This window comes from Hemitrygon akajei, chromosome 18, assembly GCF_048418815.1.
Source record: "Hemitrygon akajei chromosome 18, sHemAka1.3, whole genome shotgun sequence".
NCBI classification, from domain to species: domain Eukaryota; kingdom Metazoa; phylum Chordata; class Chondrichthyes; order Myliobatiformes; family Dasyatidae; genus Hemitrygon; species Hemitrygon akajei.
The window spans coordinates 42,917,376-42,941,762 of record NC_133141.1 but is presented as its reverse complement, the minus strand read 5'-3'; the positions used below and the strand labels follow the sequence as shown (position 1 = coordinate 42,941,762).

General features: G+C 40.3%; 1 protein-coding gene across 1 annotated transcript in view; it reads left to right on the top strand.

Moving 5' to 3' along the window:
* Nucleotides 1-24,387, top strand: part of LOC140741363 (serine/threonine-protein kinase 17A-like) — a 58,040-nt gene that overhangs the window by 29,581 nt on the left and 4,072 nt on the right. Inside the window, exons 3-6 of the mRNA XM_073071513.1 lie at nt 15,083-15,227; nt 20,830-20,956; nt 21,699-21,747; nt 23,107-23,286. Of these exons, the coding sequence (XP_072927614.1) occupies nt 15,083-15,227; nt 20,830-20,956; nt 21,699-21,747; nt 23,107-23,286 (501 nt within the window). The remainder of the gene's footprint in view (nt 1-15,082; nt 15,228-20,829; nt 20,957-21,698; nt 21,748-23,106; nt 23,287-24,387) is intronic.

Sequence of the window (24,387 nt, the reverse complement as noted above, 5' to 3'; positions counted from 1 at the left end):
ATGCAATTTAAAGAAAAATTACGGAGAAATATTATCTAATTCTAGGTGGACATGTTTCAAGTAATTCAAGGTAAATGTGAAACTAATCCACATCAAGATTTTATTTGTTTATAGGTTTTAATAGCTCTGACAGTCCCTATCTCCTCCCACTTCATAAATTCATTCCTCCTCCCCTCCCCTTAACTAACCTTTGACAAACATCCTTCTGCCATTCAGGAGCACCCTCTATCATTCAGAGAGTGTCTCAGAGAGAATGGATAAAGTGAATTGGGGTAAGGAGTGGTCAAATGATAAAAACTTGGACTGTGCAAGAGACCAATGTTGGAGGAGAGTGGAGATCTCACATGGCTGGAAGACATTATGTAGATTGGGAGAAAGATGGAATACAGAGCATTACAGCCCAATACAGGCCCTTCAGCCCACAGTATTGTGCCAACCCTTTAACCTACTCTAATATAAATCTATTCCTTCCCTCCCACATAGCCCTCCATTCTTCTTTCATCCATGTGTCTATCAAGACTCTCTTAAATGTCCCTAATGTTTCTCCTCTTTCACCATCCCTGGTGGTGCATTTCATGCATCTACCACTCTCTGTGTTTTAAAAAATCCTACTTCTGACATTCACCCCCTCCCCATACTTTCTTCTGATCACCTTAAAATTATGCCATTATGTCCCCTCATATTAGCCATTTCCACCATGGAACAAAGTCTCTAGCTGTCCACTCTTATCATCCTATACACCTCTATCAAGTCACCTCTCATCCTCCCTCGCTCCAAAGAGAAAAGCCCTAGTCTGCTCAACCTTTCCTCAAAAGACATGCTGTCTAATCCAGGCAGTATCCTGGTAAATCTTCTCTGTACCCTCTCTAAAGCATCCACATCGTTCCTATAATGAGGCAACCAGAAATGAGGGATCTTGTATCATGGAGACTTCAAATTTCTCATTCTTTTCAATGAGGGGATGCTAGATTGGGGATCAGGATTGTTCAGTGAGCTAAAGGTAATGGGTGAACAAGACTTGCCATTAGTTAGAATACGGACCGAGGACTTAGGATGAGCTAAAGGACATGGAGGGTAACAAGCAGGAGGGCAGTCAGGAAAACAGTGGCAAGTCCACAGGGAGTAAGGGAATTCAGGCAGGGAGAATGTTGTCTGGTGTTAGAGGTAGAAAGATGTATACTTGGTGATGGGGAGAATCTGAAGCTCAGTTTAAGGTTAAGTTCACACATTTTTACTCAGATTGATTTAATTAGTTTATTAGAGTTATCCTGTTGAAGGAGTGCATACTGGTGACTGTGAAGTTTGTGTAGATTTTTGTAATGCAACAGTGTCAGTGCACTTGCTTCATCGCCAGACTTTATAAAAATGATCTCACATTTATAATGGAGGAAACATAGACTGCGCTTTCTTTTTAATGACTTAAAGTTCAAAGTTAACAGAGTTCCAGTTCAAAGGACATCAGTAAGCTTCCATCTTGAAGTCTGCCAGGTGATGGGAAATGTTTCTATGTAGCAAAGTCAAGTGCACCCATTATCCTATAATGATGCAGCAAACCCCTTGGCACCGAGTAGCTACTGTTTCTTCTGGTGGCTTTTCAGCACAGTAATTGCCTGTTAGCAAAGTGTCAGAGTACAAGCTGCTACATTCATTGTGATACCTAATACACTCTGCAGGCCGATAGCCACGAAGGAAATGATAGCCTGCAGTGCGTGAACATTGCCTTTTTTGTTTGTAGGGTGAAAGCTAACACCTGCACAAGTCAGGAAACACATTGCTCTCGAGTGACTGACTCCCGTCTCTCCAGCTTCATGTCTTCAGATCAAATGTCTAGTTTTTAATGCGAGTTGTCTCAAGGGGAAGAAATTGTTGCTGCTCTGACCACTTAATAAAAGACTGCAGCAGTCTCCAAACCTCCATGTAATTTTCCAGATTTTAACTGCAGGCTTGCAGCTTTTTGGATTTGAAATATCTTTTTCAACTCTTTTTACTGCAAAAGGACAATCCTGCAGTTTTCATTTAATTGAGAACTCATCTAATTAAAAACCTCAGTACAGAAGTATAACTAGTGCCCTGAAGAAAACTCTGGCACATTCTGTTGTAAGGATTGCCAACAATCAGTTGTTCCTATAAAGGAGGTGATCTGGCCAAAACTAATCTCTGCAACAGATGATCTGATCTTTCTGATATTGTTATTTATGAGGCCTTTTGTATAAGTTGGCAACAGTGACTCCTATTGTGCAGTCCTCTTTGGGCAGATGGGGCTTGTCCGCCGTGGTTGGCAACTCACCTAGGAAAAGGGAAACTGGTCTCAAGCCTTCCCTGCCGTGTGGCTATACCCACTCAAGGGGAAGGCTTCAGGAGGTAACCCTGAGGGAAATTGGAGTCCCTGAGGCATTCCTACATTGAGTTCAAGGCTGACTGGCAACTCCTGCAATGCCACTGGTGCCAAACTGTATCGGTCTCTGTCGTCCCTTTGGATTCACCAGCTGTGTGGAGATTCATCAGCTGTTGCTACAAGGGCAACCGCTAGCTCCATATGGTACTGCCCTGGCTTGCATATCACGTAGACAGCTAGGACACAGCATCCATGGCTGACTCCAACCAGTGGTGGGCCTCAGTGGAATACTATGTTTCAAAGATATTTCTCTGTTGGGTAGAGTGACATTAGTATCTAATTGTAGAGGTTGCGGAATTTACCTGATAAAATTTAGAAGATACCAGTTACGATATTTTAGTATGGAAGATTTGCTTCTGCAATACTTTTATCTCCTGAATTAGTAGGTGAACTTGAATGTAACGTCTTATGGCATTGTGTGTTAATTCACAGATGTACTTTGCACTTGCATTTGTGATAATGCTTGCTCAATGCATTATCACAAATCCAAAATGTAGGATAATTGTTATGGTTGTTAATTTTGAAATATAATAATAAAATGCAGTCAGCACTCAACAGGTGAGGCAACATCTGTGGAAAGAAACAGTTAAGTTCTATCAAAGGGCATTGACCTCAAAAATGTTAACTGTTTCTCTATCCACGGCTGCTGTCTGACCTGCTGGGTGTTTCCAGCATTTTCTGTTTTTATTTTGGATCTGAAGGTTTTTGAGTTTCAATTATTAATTTTGATCATGGATTTGTTCTGAATAAAGCATGAACTTAACTGTGTTTTATACAAACCTTGAATAATAGTTTTAAAAAGTTTTGGTGAATTCTACAGCAGATGTATAATTCAAAATAAAAATTCCACAAAAATTCCAAAACTACTGAGCCTGGAATTAAGTACATTGTGACCTGACAGCGCCGCTGTGATTATAAAGCATTGGAGATAGAAATCTTAAAGCTGTATAGTGTGACGCCATATTTTTGTGTGGTAAATAGTTTGATCTTATTTTTTTAAAATATAAAAATAATTAGACACCTAATGTGATTTACACAGTTTTGATTCCTTCATGAGTTAAGTACACAGTCTCTTTTTACCAGGCAATATATGTGGTATATCCATAAACATGGATGGTTATGTGCAGTGCCCACACGCAACCCTGGCAGACCCTGCTCAGCACAGTGCTTATGAGGCCTGTTTCAGTCTGTCTGAGAAGGGACTGCTTGAGTAGGTTACAATCCAGTGTTGGGAATCCAGCTTAGCGAGGGGGTTAAAATTAGGCCTGTTCACTAACACATAATGCTCTGCACAGTAAAGGTGATTTCTCAGAATATAAAATTCACTGTTGCTTCTAAGGATGTAAAAGGGACTCTTATTACTCATGCAACTAGTGATGACAGTGTATGAAATGCATGGACTACATTTTTCCAATGTATGACATTTACCACTACTTCAACGATGACCCATGGGGCAATCCCAGCTACTGTGCTGGGGCAATGGCTGCATTGAGTTCCTTTTATGGAGCAATAGATAGACTGGTGAGATGTCCTTTTCATTCAAAGCGTGACTTTTAACCAAAAATATCAACATCAGAAAGCAGGGACTGCATTGGAAGTGGGGAGAATACTGAGAGAGAAAGGGGATTTAAAACTGGGAGAAGCTGCAAAGTGCTCAGGGAAAGCTTGGACCTATAATTCAAACTGACAAAAAAAGTGTGAAAATGTGTTTGCATACTTTTGCATAGTGCTTGAGTTAATTTTGATATGGGAGAACCCATTATACTTGTACCAAAGACGAAGTGAAGAGTTTGTGTGATTGTGCATGAATTGCAAAAAGCTAGCAGGCAGGTGTAGCAAGTGGTAGGAAGTCAAATAGCCTTTTGGAGTAAGTAAGTATTGTTACAACTGTAGAACGTATTGTGAGGTCACACTCTGAAAACAGTTTAGTTCCCCTTATTTAAGAACTCCATTGATGCAATCGAAAAGAGTTCTGCAAGGTTAGTTCCTGGGACGAGTGGGGTCTTTGCTCATGAGCAGCCAAAGAATTTAGATACATATTTAGTGCATCTTAGCAAAATGGTGGGTGATCTTATGGAGTCATGTAAAATACTTAGGAGAAGTGACAAGATGTCAAGATAGTTCCAGTAGCAGAAGAACTTGAATAAGGGGTCATAGTTTCAAGATTAAGGAGGACAGAAATATAAAACTGAGATATGTAGGGGTAACTTGCAGAATCTTTAAAATTCCTTACCCTGGAGAGTTGTGAAGGATAGATGACTGGGGGCACTTAAAGAGGAGGTTGATAAATTTTTTGAAAGATCAGGGAGTTAGGGGCCAGTGGGAATGAGTACAGAAGGTGAGATGAGGCTTTGAGAAGGTCATCCATTATCATATAGGATAGTGAGATAGGCTTAAGGGGCCAAGTGGCCTACTCCTAAGGTTTTATTTTCAAATGTATTTATGCAATGTACTTTGGAACCTTTGCAAGTAATATTACAGCTACTGAAGAGTTTTGAAATGTTATAAATCAGGAAGTATGGCAGCCAGTTCACACAGAAGTGTCACACAAACAGCAGCTGGTTGATTGATAAAATCCTTGGTTACCATTGGTTGCAAAACATATTGGCCGGAAAATTAGGGGAAGCACCATGTTCTTTATTAATACAGTATGGCAGTTCTTTAAATCCACCAAAGCATATATGTGGGACTCCAGTTTAATAACTTATCCACAAAATACCTCCTCTCTTATTGTAGCACCTGAATAACACTGCAAAATGCACTGGACTAGGGCTGGATAAGGTTGCTGACATTGAAGAGGGATCAACAATCAGTTTCATTTACTTGCAGAGTTCACAATCTGACCTATTAACTGGTGGGAGGTTTTAAACAAATCAAGTGTTCTCAGCATGAGGAGGGATCATTACCGAAAGGGCTTATTCTTTCAAAGGGGAACTGACACTTAGCGAGAGCGGAAGAAGTGACTGTGGTTAGAGATATATTGACTTCTATGAGGAAATGAGGTAAACCAATTTTAGGCACTCTGCATCACATGATCTCTCTGTTTTATGTTACCAACATTTTAGCTTGGTAGCTATTAGCTGAACAATGATAAGACTGCCACTTGTTTTGAATGTCCTGTCAGCATTCATGAATGGTGGTCCAGCCTTAGAAGTCAGTAATCTAGTGTTGGTGATATCTTAATCAGTTACATTGTCTTAACATGTATGTGAAATGAGAAACTGAGAACTGAACAAGACCACACAGTCGAATTAAAATAATCCAAGGCATTGGTGCTGTATTTCTCACCATTCTAATGCTAAAATAATTGCATTTTGGCTCCAAATGTTAGATTTGACTCGCTGCAACATTTACAGTTTTGTTTGTGCCTCTGTTCCAATATAGCCTTGTGCTTGGGCGGTTAAGCCCAAATGGAAGTGTTCAGCTTTCTTGACCCTAAAGGTATGCTGCAGAAGGCAGATTGATTAACAGAAGTAGCATATCTCATTCAAAATGGGATCAAGTTATGTAATGGGAGGAAAGGTACCATTGTTTGTTTTTGTGGGCAGATTGGGTAACTTAGAGCAAATGCCTAACAGTCCAGTCTTCGAAAGTGGTCTGCTGTTGTTCCTGGGATCACTGACAGTCAGATATGAGGGAGATGGGAAATGGGCATTACTTTATGTGACCTCCTCAACCCAACCATGGTGTTTGTTTTTCCAAGCCACCAATGGTTTCACAAAAGCTGCTCTCACGGCTCCTCAGTCATTAATTTCAGCAGACCTGGTCCTGTTGGCTCTTGCTCTGTAGAACCTCAGCTACTAATCCAATTGAGAGTAAGTAAAGGCCACCACTAAGAGAGATGCTCATGGCATTGCGGGCTTGAAATGACCCAGAAGATTCAGTCTCCACCCCATGTTATCCCTCCCCTTCTCCACTGCACACATTCACTGCTTTGAAAGCAAGAGTCTAAGGCATAATCATACTCATAGCTGGAGTGTACCAAACATCGCCAAATCTGCGAGTCATCTATCAATTTTAACTTGTTCTTTACACTGTTTTATTTAATATCCCTGTATTATGGCTCTTATAACTTGAGCTTAATTCTCAGTCTCATCTATACTCTGGCTTAGAAGCAGGGGGTGCTTCACCCTTGCCGGATAATACCCTAATACCAACCCCTCTCCCCCACAATGCCCCAATGCACCCATGGCTCATCATGAGTTGGCGCTGTGCATGGTTGGTACAGCTGTTATTCTGTCTCAAGTAATTAGGTAAACGCTTGAAATAGGGAACCAAAGAAGTAATGCATGGCCATTTGCCATTTGTAATCCCACAAAATAATTCTGGAGACAGTGGAGCTGCTGAGTAAAAGAAAAAGCAATCTATTGTTCACATTTCTTCAACATGCTACAGTTGTTCAGTCTCTCAAAAGATTTTACAAAAAAGGCCTGGAAGTTCTCAAGTCCTAATATACATTCACTAGCGACTGTCATGGCAGAGGGCATCAAGAGACTTAAACATGCTTTCCTTGCAAAAATGATAGACACCTAATATAATGCAACTAATGCATTGATTGGGAATTCTATCTCCTTAAATTAGCTTAGTGCCAGAATAGTAATCTTAAGAACCCCATGCAATTAAGTTTTAACTGTCTAGAATAATAGAATTAAAACCATGCATTGTGTTTGCTTTTCATTTCTTTGGTAAGCAATCAAGCTTTATGTTGTGCAGAACATTTTCACATTAATTTAATGTAAACTACTTTCTTGGAGTATCAGAATCAGGTTTATTATCACCAGCATGTGACGTGAAATTTGTTAACTAATACTATCTTTTTTACTTTTCATTTTATTCTTCTTCAGAGTTGCTACTTTATTTTGTTTTCCTTCAATTTGGACCACCTTCCCAGAGGAATCTACTGCTTATATAAACTGGAAAGGTGGATGAAGTAAGCTGGTTAGAATTTCACCAACCATGCACAGCGCCGTGTAATGACAAGACGTGGGTTCATTGGCAGGTATTATCTAGCAAGGGTGACACACACCTGCCTTCAAAAGAGAGTATAGATGACATTGAGGAGCAAGCTCAAGTTACAAAGAGCTGAAGTACAAGGATATTAACTAAAATGGTGTAGAGAACAGGTTAAATTAGATAGTAGTGACAGATGACTGACAGATCTGGTGATGTTTGGTACACTCCAGTTATGAAAGTGATTGCATATTAGACTCTGATTTCAATACAGTGAATGTGTGCGGTAGAGAAAGGGTGGGATAATTTGGGACAATATGCTTCAGGTTAGATGAATCAGGAAAGGAACACTTAATGGAAACACAGAGTACAGAAGCATTGATGAAGTAGGAAGAGGAGAACAATATTATAAGAGTGAGTCATGTGCCTCAGAATTGGAGAATAGGAATTGCCATTCTGCAAGGGGCCAGACTTTTCTCATATGCTTGCCCATGTGGTTATCATTCCAACAACTTATTCAGAACAAATAATTGCAATGAAATGGTATATCAAATCATGTCAGTAGCAGAGGGATTTCAAAATGCTGAGGGAACTCAGCAGGTCACACAGCATCTATAGAAAGGAATAAAGATTCAACGTTCCGGGCTGAGACCCTTCATCAGGATTTCTAAATAGTGGAAGCACTATTGTTATTGTGAACATTTTTATTTTTTTCTATTGTCCAATATTTCTAGATCAGATTTCCGAGACATCCTTGTGATGGATGAGATTCACTTGCGACAATATTCGGCACAGCATTGTGGGCCAAAGAGCCTGTTTTGTGCTGTAGGTTTTCTAATATTAGGATTGTCATTTTCTAAGTTGAGTTTATTATCATATGCGCAAGTACATTTATGCACAGGTACAATGCTGAACTTTCTTGTAGCAGCATCAGAGGCACATTCAATTCAGATTTGATTCAATTTTTGTTTGATTGACAACAAAATTTAAAACCAGGAGGACCATTACAGCTAAGCCACTTAGGTTAGTAGTTCTCCTTCATTCACACCGGAAAAGAAACTGACATGAGAATGCCAAGGGGCCGACATGAACTGCTGGAAGCAGTTCTGCATTCTTGTGATGTTGTGAGTTGATGTGATGGGTCTGAATCCCACACACCTGTTTGCAAGGTGTGGAAACAGGCCACAATGTGTGGAAGATGACTGCCTATTAGTTTATCTTTAAATCATAACCTGGCAGGGTCACTTCCTGCACGTGTTTAGATTCATTTGGTGGACCATCTCAAGGAAGTTCTTAAAATTCCTTTGGGTAAAAGAAACGCAATAAATCACAAACATCGCGAATCACAAAAAAAGTTAGCAGGCAGGTGCAGCAAGTAGTTAAGAAGGCAAATAACACATCAGCCTTTCTTTTGAAGAGGGTGGGGTCTTAGAAATAGGGAAGTTTTGTAACAATTGTACAGGGTGTTGGGGTGCGGCCACACCTGGAATGTTACACACAGTTTTGATTGTCTTAGCTAAGAAAGAATGTAGTAGCATTGGAGGTAACCTGGAAGATATTCACCAAGTTAATTCGAAGAATAAGAGAAATTTCAAGTTGAGAGTGGCCAAGCAGGTTGGACCAGTATTCTTTGGAGTTTAGAAGAATGAGAGGTGATCTTATTCAAACATACTATAAGATTGAAAGGAGGGGTTAACGTCAACTTTATTTATGTTTTTTCTCTTTTCACTGATTCAACAGCAAGTGATACCACAAGAAAACCAGTCTGGAGTTAATCAACCAGAGAGTAGTAAACAGCAAAGTTAGCCTAATCAGTTCATGCTGGTGCATTTCAATTAGTGTTGGTTGAAGAGGCGAATTAACATTGACAGAGTAATCAATACCTGGCTTGTTCGTTTTTCTTTACCAATGACACTTCCCTTTTACACTGGTTAGGCTCTGTACTCATCTAGTTGCCTGGTGAGCTCTCTGTTTACACAAAAATAATCAAAAGAGATTGAAGTGAAAATAGGTTTCTCACCTGTTCTATTAGTTACACATGCCAAAGGTTCAAAAAGGATAGAACATTTCTATGATGTCCTCCGGTGTACTTTACATCCTGTGAGGTAATTTTGAAGTGTGTCATAGAGTCCGAGAGCACAACAGCACAGAAACAGGTCCGCCAGCCCTTCTAGTCTGCACCAAACTGTTAATCTGCCTAGTCCTATCGACTGTAGCCTTCCATACCCCTCACATCCCTGTACCTGTCCAAACTTTTTGTAAATTTTGCAATCAAACCCGCATTCCCCACTTCCACTGGCAGCTCGTTCCACACTCACACGGCCCACTGAGTGAAGAGGTTCCCTTAAATATTTCACTTTTCACCATTAACCCATGACCTCTAGTCTAGTCTCACGGAACCCCAGCGGAAAAAGCCCACTTGTTGCATTTAGTCTATCTGTACCCCTCTTAATTTTGTATGTCTCTATCAAATCTCCCCTCCATTTCCTATGCTCCAGGGAATAAAGTCTGAACCTGCAGTGCAGCAAATGTTGCAGACAGTTAGTACATGAATGAAATGGCTAATCTGTATGTCTGGTACAAAGGGTAAATATTGGGCAGGACACAAGGAAGAACTCACCTGCTCTCCAAAATACTCCCAAGGATTGTCTCATCAATCTGAGGCAGTAGATAAGCACTTGTGTGTCATTCTGAAAGATTAAGGAGCACTCCCTCAGATCTTGGCTGGTTAAGCTATTTAAGAGGGGATTTGGGAGTCAATGTTATGCCATTGGGTCTGTAGGCTCATGTAGGCCAGACTAGGTCAGTGTAGCAGATTTTCTTCCCTGATATTAGTGAGCCAGCTGGTTTTATTTTTCCACATTTATTTATTTATTTATTTATTTATTTTCTTATAAATACTTGGCTGCTATGGACTGTCTCTAGACCCAAGGTCCAGGTTTCTGGATGCAATTAACACAAGAGATTCTGCAGATGCTGAAAATTTTGGGAAGCACACAGAAAATGCTGGAGGAACTCAGCAAGTCAGGCAGTATCTACAGAAAAGAATAAACAATCAACCTTTCAACCAATCAACCAATCAACCTTCATCAGGACTGGAAAGGAAGGGGGAAGAAGCCAGAATAAGAAGATGAGACATGGGCAGGTGATACGTTAGACCAGGTGAGGGGGAGGGGGGATGAAGTGAGAATCTGGGGGGTAAGTAGAAAAGGTGAAGAGCTTCCCCCTCACCTGGTCTCACCCATCACCTGCCAGTGTGTACTCCTTCTCCTCCCCCCTCTTATTCTGGCTCTTCCCCCTTCCTTTCCAGTCCTGATGAAGTGTCTCGGCCCGAAATGTTGACTGTTTATTACCCCCCACAGGTGCTGCCTGACCTGCTGAGTTCCTCCAGCGTTTTCTGTGTGTTGCTTTGGGCGTCCAGCATCTGCAGACTTCCTCGTGTTTTTAAAAAATATATGTGTTCCTTCCTAGTGCAAAGCTGAGGAGTGCCATCTTTTGGATGTTAAATGATGTTTTGTCTCTGCTCTCTCAGGTAGTGTCAAAGATCCCACAGCAAGGAGTATATACCAGTTACTAACATTATCCTTTAATCAATATCATTACACCCAGTTAACTGGTCTCACAGTGGACACTTGTATACAAATTGGACTCTATGTTTTCTATATTAGAGCATTTTAGAAATATAAGATCTTTAGGTCGTTTGGAAATGGATATAGGAGGCACAACATACTGGCAAGTCATACTTCAAGTGTGAATGCTTTCTTTTACCAATTACATTACATTTTATCACATTGCTCATAAAATGGGATGTTTGCCTTTTTTGACCATATCTTGCAAAATGAACACTTGAATTTGACAACAAGGCACGCACATAATTACCTGTTATTACTCAAATCCTGGAGAACATTTTTAATTCATGTAGTAACTGCCAAGCAATTCCTTTAGGCGACAATTGGCTCCCACAGTTAAAACAAGCCCGGCTTTATACTTCCCTGTTTAAAGAACAATGTCTTTTTTCATTTTTGTAGGTAATATTTTTGATTGCCTACTTATATCCCAAATTTAATTTGTCTTCAGCTGCACTATTCTAATGCTAACTTGAAATAGAAGATGCTGAAAACACTCAGCCTCTGTGGAAAGAGAAACATCCAAAATTTCAGGCTCATAAACAAGAGATTCTGCAGATACTGGAAATCTAGAGCAACACACACGAAATGCCGTAGGAACTCAACAGGTCAGGTAGCATCTATGAAGGGCAATGAAGAGTCGACATTCGTTTTGGGCCCAGACCATCTCTGCACTTTCTATCTGGACTGGACAACAAATCCTGGACCTGGAACATTAACTGTTTCTCTTCCCACCAATGCTGCAATTGCTGTTTTTTATTTCAGATTTCTACTATCTGCAGGATCATTTTTTTTGATTTTTCTAATACAAGATCAATCTGTATGGAATGTGTAGGTTCCATCTGCAAGGTAATGTTTAAAAAAAAAGAATCACCTAGTGGATGCAAATACTCAACTAAATGCTTTGGTAACCATGGCTTTCTATTCCAGTCAAAGCCATTATTGTGAGGTGAATAATTTGCAATGTCAGCAACAATGAAAGTGAAAATATTTTCATCAAATAAAACTTCAGGACAGAAACAAGACCATCATCCCACCAAATCTGTGCTGAACACAGTAACAAATTAAACTGAACTTGGTTATAAAGTTTAGTCAAAGAGTACTAGAGCACAGAAACAAACCCTCAGCCCACCTAGTACAATCCGAACTGTTATTCTGCTTTGTGCCATTGACCCACTTCTGGACCGTAGCCCTCCATCCCCTCCCATCCATGTACTTATCCAATCTTCACTTAAATGTTGCAATCGAACCTGCACCACCACTTCCACTGGCAGCTCACTCCACACTCACACCACCCTCTGAGTCAATGTTCAAAGGTTCATTTTATTACCAAAGTATGGCTGCACAATACAACTATGAGACTTGTCTTTTCCAGATAGCCATGAAATATGGAAAGACTCAGAAGTAGTTGAAAGAAAGACATCAGTTCCCCAGCTGCCACACAAAAAGAGAAAGACACAAAGACTTGCAAACCCCAACCCCTCCCTCACCCACATGGAGAAACAACAAGAACATCAAACCCCGCAACTCAGCAACAAGTAAGAATGGGTGAGAACACGAGTAAAAGCCGTAGAACTAAAAGAGTCCAATCCATCAATGTCAGAACTTTGATAACACCTCTGAAAGCATCAGGACCCAGTGGCCCCTCACAGGGCAGCGACTTGAACCAGTGGCCTCTCTGAAGGCAGCGACACAAACCAGAGTGAAGAAATACCCCATTTCCCCCTAAATATTTCACCTTTCACCCTTAACCTATGGCCTGCAGTTCTAGTCTCACCCAGCCTCAGTGAAAAATGCCTGCTTGCATTTACCCTATCTATAGTCAGGGCCTTTCTCCCAGAATGGATATTTCAAAGACCACGGGGCATAGCTCTGAGGTGAGAGGTGGAAAGTTTAAAGAATATTTGTCAGCAAGCATTTTTTTACACTAGAAGTGGTCAGGGGAGGTGGTGGAAGTGGATACAATAGCAACCTTTAAGAGGCATTTGGACAGACACATGAACACCAGGAAATAGAGAGATACAGACCTTGTGTGGTTAGATGGGATCGCTTTAGGTCAGTATTATAGTCCACACAGGCAAGGTGTGCCAAGGGATCGTTCCTCTGCTGTTGTAAGCTCTGTGGCCATTTGGGTGCCTCCACTGAGGTAGTAGTATGGGTAAAGACATGTGTGGGATCTGCAGACTCTTGCACAAGTGGTGCTTGGCGGGCTGGGTGGGTTATTTGGGCTGATGTGCTGTAGGCTCTGCTGTTTGTGTTTTAGCTTCCGCAAGCTCCCATCATGGATAGGTGGTCACGGAAGGCATCTTAGTGCCTTCCCAAATGCCCCTTCTCCGTATAGCGCAATCAGAAATCATAAATTCCCATCAATGAGTGAGGATATTGCATCTTCAAGAATGCCCATGGGAATACTTTTTCCTGTCCTGGAAATCTCCTACCGTGACAGAGCTTGAATCATGCATGTGGCTCACAAGGTGACTGATAGCTATTCGCAATGACATATCTTTTCCTTAAATGGAATCACTGGTGTTGCATATCTGAGGTGTGATGATAGTTTTTCCACATCAACAGTTGTGCAAGCTACAGGGTGTGACTTGTTTTCCCATCAATGAGGCAAGGTGCACTTTTATGATCCAGATGAATCTGCCGTGTACTGAAACATCTAAGGCTGGCATTAGCCTGGAAATATTTGATATGTTGCATAGTGCTTCACTGTCACTCACTTCAACAGGTTTAAACAAAGAACAGAGGAGAAATGTACAAATGTGTTAAATCGTTTCTGATATAAACAGAAACTTCCTGTTTTAGCTGTATCTGGGCATGTGAATTAATCTTGAGTTCACTACTGAGAAATTAAATTAACTATGCCTTTTGTGCCATTATCCAGCTGAATATTAAGTTCATATGCTTTATTTGTCACTTGTACATCAAAACATATAGTGAAATGCATCATTTTGGTCAACAACAAACGCAGTCTGAGGATTGTGCTGGGGGCAGCCCACAAGAGTCACCATGCCAAAGTAACACACCCACACTTACTGACCCTAACCCATTCATCTTTGGAGTGTGGGAGAAAACTGGAACACCTGGAGGAAACCTTTGCAGTCGCGGAGAGAATATACAAATTCCTTTCAGACAGTGGCAGGATTGAACCAGCGTCACTGACACCGTAGTAGATTATGCTAAGCACTATGCTACTGTGCCTTTTCCTGGAGTAAATATATAAAGAACTATTCCCAGGTTCTATGCAATACTGTAAACACTTGATTGGGTATTTCCAGGTGTGAGTTACTCTTGTGTGCCAATATAACTCTGTAGCAGGGGCAAGTGGCACATTTTTCCCTGAGCGATGCCCACTCCATCATGGGGCACTTGCAGGGCAACACACTCCTTTTAGTGAAGCACTTGTGCTCACAAGCCAAGGAAAATACTCGGTTTAAGGTCATCTTGATTCATCCCCAACCTATCCGTTCATTAATAGATCTGCTAGTCTTTTCCTCAGATTCAGAATCACATTCAAGTTTGTTGCCACTGTCTAATATGGTGTGAAGTTTGTTGTATTACAACAATGGTACTGAGACACTGATAAGTTACAAAATAGTGGAAAATAAAAAGTATTGAGGTAGTGTTCATGGGTTCAATGTCCATTCAGAAATCTTATGGTGGAAGGGAAGAAGCTGTTCCTGAATCATTGAGTGTGTGTCTTCAGGCTTCTGTACTTTCTCCCTAATGGTAATAATGGGAAGAGAGCAGGTCCTGGAACGGTGCAGGTCCATAACGATGGATGTTGCCTTTCTGAGACATCGCCTCTTATAGACGTTCTCTCTAAGAGATAGGGAGCATTGTGCATGTGATGCAGCTGACTGTGTCTACAACCCTCTGCAGCCTTTTGCGATCCTGTGCGACGGATTGCATCACACACAAAATACTGGAGGAACTCGGCAAGCCAGGCAGCTTCTGTGGAGAGGAGTGAACAGTCAATGTTTCAGGCCGAGACCCTTCTTACTTTTGGATTACACTTCTCCGTAGAGGCTGCTTGACATGCTGAATTGCTCAGGATTTCCAGCATCTGGTAAAGTTTGATATTAATGAGCTATTTTCCCTCTTGCAGTGCTGCAGGTGGAGAGATCTTTAACCAGTGTGTGGCAGAAGGAGACGAGGCCTTCAAAGAGAAAGATGTGATCCGCCTTGTGCGTCAGATTCTAGATGGAGTTGCCTATCTACATGGGAAGAATATTGTTCATTTGGACTTAAAGGTAAGGCTATTTGACAGCATGTTGGAAATCGCAGTTTGTTACTGCCGGTCCTGAATACATGTTTGCAGTACCATTGTTGCCTTTGCACCGTGGGGTGTAATTACACAGATTGTGCAAAATGAAACTGCTGATCCTTTTAAAATCATTTGAGTATAGCAATATCGAGAGAGGTTTGATTCTTGCTGTCAGTTTAAGTTGTTAACGAGATTTTGAAGGCTTATTGCACATGTCAGATTTTGTGGCACACGAGATGACTGGTGAGTATCTCATCCGGTTTATTATACGCTCAGTGGCCACTTTATTGGGTACGCCAGTACACTTGCTCATTAATGCAAGCATCCAATCAGCCAATGGTGGGAGCCAGCTCAATGCATAGGTTCAGTTGTTGTTCCGACTGAACATCAGAATGGGGAAGAAATGTGACCTGAATGACTTTGACTGTGGAATGAGCATCGGTGTCAGATGGGTTGGTTTGAGTATCTCAGATACTGCTGATCTCCTGGGATTTTCACGCACAGCAGTCTCTAGGGTTTACAGAGAATGGCGCAAAAAACAAAAAACATCCAGCGAGCAGCAGTTCTGTGGTTGAAAATACCTTGTTAATGAGAGACGTCAGTGGAGAATGGCTAATTACAGCTGACAGGAAGGTGACAGTAACTCAAATAACCACACATTCCAACAGTGGTGTGTAGAACATCTCTGAATGCACAACACATCGAACCTTAGATACAGCAGCAGAAGACCACGAACACACACTCAGTGGACGCTTTATTAGGTAGAGGAGATGCCTAGTAAAGTGGCTTCTGAGTGTAGCTTTAGACTCCAGTGTTGCCATTGCCACTAAACGCCAAGGAGAACAATTTTTACTCCTTTGACTGGATTCACCATTTTGAGAGTTAACTGTAAGTTTTTCCATGGAACAAACTGCTTATGAGTCTCAAAGAGAATTTGTATGGTGTGCCTGTTTCTACACGCTATTAGTGGATAGATTTAAACTCACTAGTAATATGCTATGAAAGGCTTATAGAACAGGCGCCACAATGGTTCTATAATGTGACAGGATTGCTGTCTGCTCATATCATCACATCTGTGGCTAGGTGGATTTCTCTAAGTTTGCGTGGGACTCTTGCCAGATTGAAATTACCACTAAAACAAAATAAGGAATCAGCAGGTAAGTGCTTGGCAACCAATGAAGTTAGTGCAAGTTTTAACTGGTAATCAGTATGTATGCAACATTCATTAAATTAACAGTCCAGAGTCTTATTTTTCCTTTGCACATTCAGAAATTCCACTCCATTTTAAATGGCACAATTAAGGATTCATTTTTTTATTCAAATAAATCTGCATGAAGATATGCATTGAGCTGAATTTAAATTGTGACTTGTACTGTGAGGGGACCTGTTACAATGAAGTGGACTGACAATCTAATGAAGATGGAAAGAAATAGAATCCATTAATATTCAATGAGATGTTTTAATGGGTAGAACAGCAAACCTGCTAATCACATTGATGAACAGATGTGTTCCTTGTCCAGAAATCCTGTTTCCTGAAAGTTTTATGGCAATAATACTTCCATTAAAGAAAAGCATCAAATTTATGCAACTTTCTGCTAACAGGGTCTGCTGACATGTAACACATCCAGTACACTCTGAGTGTGGTATAACCAATGTTTTGTACAATTGCAATATGACATCCCAGCTCTTATACTCAGTGCCTTGGCCCATGAAGGCAAACATACCATAATCCTTTTTACCACCCTATCCACCCATGTCACCACTTTCAAGGAGCTTTCAGGGACTTGGTCCTGAAGGTCTCTTCATGCATTAACACTTTGAAGATCCTGACCACTTGTCCGATCTGCCCAACCAGAATTTGACTTCTCAGAGTGCATTACTTAGTACTTGTCTGGATTAAGTTTCACTTGCCACTGTTCTGTTCAAATTCCAACATGGTCTATATCCTGCTGTATTCACAGGGAGCTGTCTAGTGTTCTAGGGAGTCTACAGTTGGGCTCTCCCTCTATTCTAAAGGTTCAATGAGAAAGCTGTTGCTGTCTCCGCTAACTAAACAAAATATCCCAGTCTGTTTGTTTTAGTTTTTAAAGAGATGAGAAATAAACTTTGGATGCACCACCCAAGAAGTCTGACCATATGCATGTAAATAAAGTGATTTCAGGATCTCATGTACATCAGGTGGCTTTGCTCCTCATGCATTGTTCCTTTCAGAACAGACATATCAGGTAGCGTTGTCCTGGGAGTGACAACTCTTGGTCACAGTATGGTAACTCAAGTTAGAGAGAGGATCAGGCAAGGGATTTGGGTGGAAAAAACAAACACAGCTGCTAGAAATTTGAAAAATTAACTATTGGAAATACTCAGTAGGAACAGCAAAATGTCACCATTTTGTATCTACAACCCTTCATCAGAATTAAGAAAAACTAAACCAATAAAATTTAAATGTAGCTTTTTCAGTACTTTTCCATTTTTAAGCAGGTTAGGCAGCATCTGACAAAGAGAATCAATTAACATTTCAGACTTTCCATCAGACCGAAGAAGGCGAGAAACAGATTGGTCTAGGTAGCAGCAAAGGTAGGGCAGGATGTTGGATACAACAAAGGGAATTTCTGGTAATAAAGTCTAGCCTACTGGGCAGGTTAACAACATCTCACAGACCAAGAAGCTTAACGTGCTGGTAACTGTCCCCGTTCTGCACGTACCTCTCCCACCTTCTCTCCTACTCAAAGCTAACCTTCAGCTCTCTCGTTCCCATCTCAGACCCAAACTATTAGCGATTTCTCTTTCCACAGGTGCTGTCTGATCTGCTGAAACTTTCTAGCACTTTGTGCTTATATATCACAAAAGATCTGAGTTCTGTTTTTCTATTGATACTCATTCCTCATCCTAAAGGGTATTTGGCATCACATCCAGCTCAGACAGTTGCCCTGGATAAGACCACCATGGTGTTTGTCACTCTTGGGGCATCTGTGGTTTCAGGACATAGTGCTAGACCTCTAAGTCAAGTCCTGTCCTTACCTGGAGGGACCAGCCACCCTGCTACGCCCTTTGCTTTCTTCCACACCTCCACTGAAGCTGTGATACTAACTGCTGATCTGTACCAAGTGTCCATCCACTTCTAAAGGTTTGGAACTCCGGCTGCTAGCTCCCTCTCCCCCTTGAGCCAGACCCAGCCTCGCTTCAGGAGTCTTTATGGTTGGAATGAACATTTTTCCTTTGGGGTAAAAGGGTAATGTCCATTCTTTCATAGTCGGTGCCAACTGAAATGCTTATTAGCACACTGCATAATGGTCATATTGCACAGCTATGCTTGTGTGATATAACTTCCAAGTCTCCATGTTGTGAAATCTGAATTAACTTAATGAGCAACTTTAGCCCACTGAATGAAGGGTTTCTGAGGGCTTTTTGTTCTTTTCAGCAGACTTGATATATGATGCATTGTGCAGGTTGTGAATTACTGTCAAACCAGCACTGCATTGCATTAATGACCTATGTAAGAAAATTACATACATGTGGCGAAACGCATGCCAGCCTCTGAAAGAAATTGAAAATGACTGGTTTGAGTAAGAAAACCTCTGAATTAAACCGTTTACGTGAAGGCTTAGTATCAGGATTGCCAAATGCCACAAAGTGGACTGTGATAACTGTGAGAATCATAGTACTTTGCTCATTGGTTAAACATTTACAAAATTAGCTTAATGTATCCACTGCAAACATTAGCATTACATGTTGCATAAGCAATGTCATTTGCCCAGGTGAGTAGAGAAAGAAACTAGTCAGCATGGGTAGTAAGTAATTCACGTAAAACTAAACTTCTTGACAGTGCAGTTTTGCACGTTGTAACCTTGTATGTTCCAAATGGAAAGACTCATGTTGATATTGAGAAATGTGTTCAGAGTAGTTTTGCAAGCAAGAGCCAAGAGCCTGAGAAGGAGGAGGTCACACATGTGAATCACAGTTCAGAGCATGCTTTAAGTATATTAGAGGCTGAGACAGATACTTTTTTTTCAACCATTGTGGAATCAGTGGGTCAGGAAACGTGCAGAAAAGTAGAAGAGAGGATCAGCCATGATCATACTGACAGTGGGGGCAGCCTCAAGGGGAAGTATGGCCTAGTCCTGTTCTTTTTGTTTTCCATTTGTTGGAATAGCAAAACACTGAAGTGGCACTGCTTACTATCAATGAAACCTTCACCATCACACTGCAAATTTGTTAAGTAACTAACATTTCCAGGTACTTTTATAATCATAGCTAATCAAGCATCCATAAATCACATATTCCACTGTCCTTTTTCCTTTCCTGAATTTAGTTCAATTACTTATCCTTTGTGTCCTTCCTTTTTATTATAAGCTCACACTTTGTACTGAAGCTCCATTATTTAATGACCTCTGGTGCTGTACAGTTTCTGGATCTGGACTGGTGATCAGGTTTCAAACCTCACTGAGGCAAAATGCAAGATACGGTTCAGAAAATTGGCAAAAAGAACAGCTATAAAATTTCAGCTTTATCACTAGTGTACTAGACAGAAAAGAACTTAAACACCCCACTCATTGGGTCTACACATGACTTAAGCCCACATTTTGTTATTGACTCTCATTGCCCTCTGAAGTTGTCTAGCAACTGTGCAGTGTGACCCAAACTTGGGCAAAATGCAGGTGATACCTGTGTCATCTACATCCTAAAATCAATTACGAAAACACACTTACATTTGTATTCCCAATAAATGCAAGAAAGTTCAATGAATAGTTTGTGCAACTTTTTATAACATGTGGTCAATCTTTTGTTAACTCAAATTGACAATGTAAGGCTCTGGTTAGGACATTGTATCAGTTTATCCTATGCTTGCACTCAGAGGTGGCAAACCTGTGGCATGTGTGCCCAAGATGGCACGCGCAAAAAGTTTGTTGGCACGCGACATGCAATACTATCCCTTGATTCTTTAAACTTGACCTATAATAAAAAGATACATAATGATTATCTTTACTGCCAAATAAAGCAGCAAATTATTTTTTATAACCCGAGAACAGAGAGATGTTTTCACAGACAATGGCTCTTACCAGCTTGGTGCCAACTAGACAGTTGTGAGAACATGTAACTTTGGATGATGCATCTTAAAACCCTCACAGACATGGTGTACACATTAGTACCTGGATAGTAAATGGTTACAATAATAATACTTTCTAGAAATGGTATTATTTTTCAATTGTAATTTTAAAATAATATCAATATTTTTGAAAAGGGTTTCTAAAATGCTTAATTTATTTCAACCTGTTTCTGCTATATTTTTATAGTAAAATAATTAATGCACATAAATAAGCAACAGGACTTGTCCTTTCCCCTTTTAAAAAAAAGTCCATACTTAACATTTCTAATTCTTTAATCCATGGTAACCTCTGCTCAAAACTTTCATGGCACACAAGAGAATTTTTAGAAGATTATCACAAAATTGAGTAAACACTCTCAAAAAGGTTTTCCACCCTGTTATATACATTATCGTGGCAAACTGATAGAGCATTTGAGAAGCCTGCATTCAGTGCCCTTCACAGTGCTTGGGGTTCCTGAAACTCTATTCCTGTTCTTTCTATCAGCCACAGAACATTTTGCTTACTAATTGCAATCCACTGGGCAACATTCGGATCGTTGACTTTGGCCTGTCCAGGAGGGTCGATAGCATTGAAGAGATCAAGGAAATTACTGGGACTCCAGAATACGTAGGTAAGTATTCAGCCATAGCAACTTTTTCTCAAAGACATTTCTTGAGTTATTTTAATGACTAATATTATTGGCAGTCTGTCTTTGATCAGTTTAGAATATTCTGTAAAGAATTAAATCTATTTTTCTTAGTGAATTTTGTGATTTTTCTGAATTACAGTAAAAGTCTAATAATTAGCTACCCAGCTATTCCAAAATCCCAATGTTTCAGCATCTGACTCACCAGATACCAATTTCCATGCTCTCTTTTAACTCATTGGGGCCAATGGAAAATATTATTCTATTGTATAATGTTTAAAGAGAGAATTAAGAGAATTACCTTCAATAATGCAGAAAAGCTGTCCAGCCCAACCAAAGTCTGAGATGTCCCAGATGAAGGGGAGTTCTACTGTACATTTTTTTGAAGTTATAAACTTCCCTACAGACATTGCCTAAAAACTCTTCTCTAGTCATCAATGCTAAGTGCATTATGTACTCAGTTTTTGTATTTTGAAAGCTGAGTACAAACTGCTACAGCAACTACCTACCAAAATGATTTTTTAAAAATAATTCATGTGTAGATGCAGCTGATTTTAGAAAGTCTTAAAATGCTAAACTGAAGATAAAATTGGCTCTACTGCAAAACTATTTTGCATAAGGGATGAAACAACTTTACCTGCAGTAGTTACAGAATCAATGCACAAGCAACAGAAAACTGACAAGCAATCAAGTGTCTAATCCTCTTTTTTTCCATTAATTCTACCAGCTCCTGAAATACTAAATTATGAAGCAATCAGCACAGCAACGGATATGTGGTAAGAGCACAATTTTTTTGGGTTGGCGACTGAATATCTAACAGCGAACTCCTATTGGATATGAATGTTGGAAAGTTATTGGCAGATTGTGCTCAGTTTTCAGTTATGAATTGTCAGTTTATGAAGCTGCATTATATATATATATATATGCACACACACATACAAAGCATCAAAAAAATAGAATGAATCTGTGGAAGCGTACCATAAGCGAAGGTCATAAAGTTATCAGGCCCTTTTGTCCAACCCATCTATGCTGTCTATCTGAGCTAATCCCATTTGCTTGGATTTGAACCATGGCCTAAATCTTTTCTATCCATGCACCTGTCCAAATGTCTTTTAAGTGCTGTAATTGTACCCATCTCTACACTTTCTTCTAGCAGCTCATTTCATGCATCCATCACCCTCTGTTTGAACAAGTTTCTCCTCTAGACTTTTAAAATCTTTCCCTACTCATACATTTATTATCAATGTATGCGTGTGTTACCATATACTACCTTGAAATTTATGATCTTGCAGGCATTTACAGAAAAATTTAAAAAATACAATAAAATTTATGAAAAACAACAAATAACATAGATTAACAAACAACTAATGTGCAAAAGACAAATCGTGCAATTAACAAATGTAAGTTAATAATACTGAGTTGTAGAGTCCTTGAAAGTGAATCTATAGTTTGTGGAGTCAGTCCAGCATTGGGATGAGTGCAGTTATTCACACTAGTTCAGGAACCTGACATTTGCTGAACCTGGTGGTATGGGATCTAAGGCTCCTGTACTTCCTGGTACAAACCAAAATAATTTGTACATTAACGCCATGATGTCCCAGCTCTTCTACTCAATGCCCTGATTGATAAGGGCAAGTGTGCAAATGCCTTCTTCACCACCCTGTAGCTGTGTCAGTGCTTTTAGTGAACTATATGCACGTAGCCCTCGGTCTCTCTGTTTTACTACATTGTCCAAAGTTCTTAGTACAAACCAGCTTCAGAAACTGCAGGGCCATGGTTTCCACACCAACTCCCCTCTGCAAGGAAATCAATATCATTCAAACAGTCCCAATATAATTGTCGCTGGAATTTAACTACTTCTCTAAATTCCTGCTAGTAGATAAAAATGATGGGTGGAACTACAGGATAAGCTGTGAAAAGGAGAAGCTTCTGCTATTTCTCCAGAGTTTCCACAGAACTTTGGATATAAGCCCACACTTAACATTAGTTCTCTGGAAATTACCAAACAATGTTACATTTCAAGGATTTAACGCATGAATGTCATTGTGGTTATTGGCATAGTCACTGAGGTTTGGTTCATACTCAAATGCAGAATAGCAACATTCCTTTAATTCTATTTTCTATTGCTTTCCCAGGAGTATTGGCGTGTTGGTGTATGTCATGCTGACAGGAGTTTCACCTTTCCTTGGAGATGACAGACAGACCACATTCCTCAACATTTCCAAAGTGGATATTGACTATTCAGAGGATATTTTTGAAGGCATCTCTGATTTAGCGATAAATTTCATTCAATCTCTCCTTATTAAAGACCCCAGGTAAGCTTTAAGGCATAAGACCATAAGGTATAAGAGCAGAATTAGGCCATTTAGCCTATTAAGTTTGCTCCGCCATTCCATCATGGCTGATTTATTATCTCTCTCAACTCCATTCTGCTGCTCTCTCACCGTAACTTTCATCACCCAGAACTCAGAACCTATCAACCTCTACTTTAAATATACTCACTGACGGTCTTCACAACCATCCAAGCAAAGAATTCACAGATTCACCACCCTCTGGCTAAAGAAATTCCTTCTCATCTCTGTTCTAAATGGATGTCCCTCTATTCTGAGGCTGTGCCCTCTGGTCCTAGACTTACCCACTAAAGGAAACACCCTCTCCACATTCACTCTGTCTAGGCCTTTAAATATTTGATGGGTTTCAATCAAATTTCCCCTTTCATTCTTCTGAACTCCAGTGAGTACAGGCCCAGAGCAATCAAACACTTCTCATACATTAACCCTTTTATTCCTCGAAAAATTCTCATAAACCTCCTCTGGACTCTCTCTAATGGCAGCACATACTTTCTTAGATAAAGGGCCCAAAACTGCTCACAATATTCCAAGTGCAGTCTGACCAATGCAGTATAAAGCCTTGGCCTCACATCTTTGCACTGGTCCTCTCAAAATGAATGCTAACATTGTATTTGCCTCCCTTGCCTTTGACTCAACCTGCAAATTAACCTTTAGGAAATCCTGCACAAGGATTGTTGTGTGTGAAAATCCCAGGAGATCAGCAGTATCTGAGATACTCAAACCACCCTGTCTGGCACCGATAATCATTCCACAGTCAAAGTTACTCAGATTTCGTTTCCTCCCCATTCTGATGTTTGGTCTAAACAACAACTGAACCCCTTGACCATGTCTGCATGCTTTTATGCATCGAGTCGCTGACACATGATTGGCTGATTAGATATTTGTATTAATGAGCAGGTGTACCTAATAAATTAGCCACTGAGTGTATGTCAGAATGGAGAAGTTGTATTCACCGTCACTAAAGGCAACTCTTCAGGAGCACATTCCAAACCTAAGATCCTTACCATCTTGAACAGAAGAGCTGGTCCATGAGTGTACCACCACCTACAAGCATCCCACCAAATC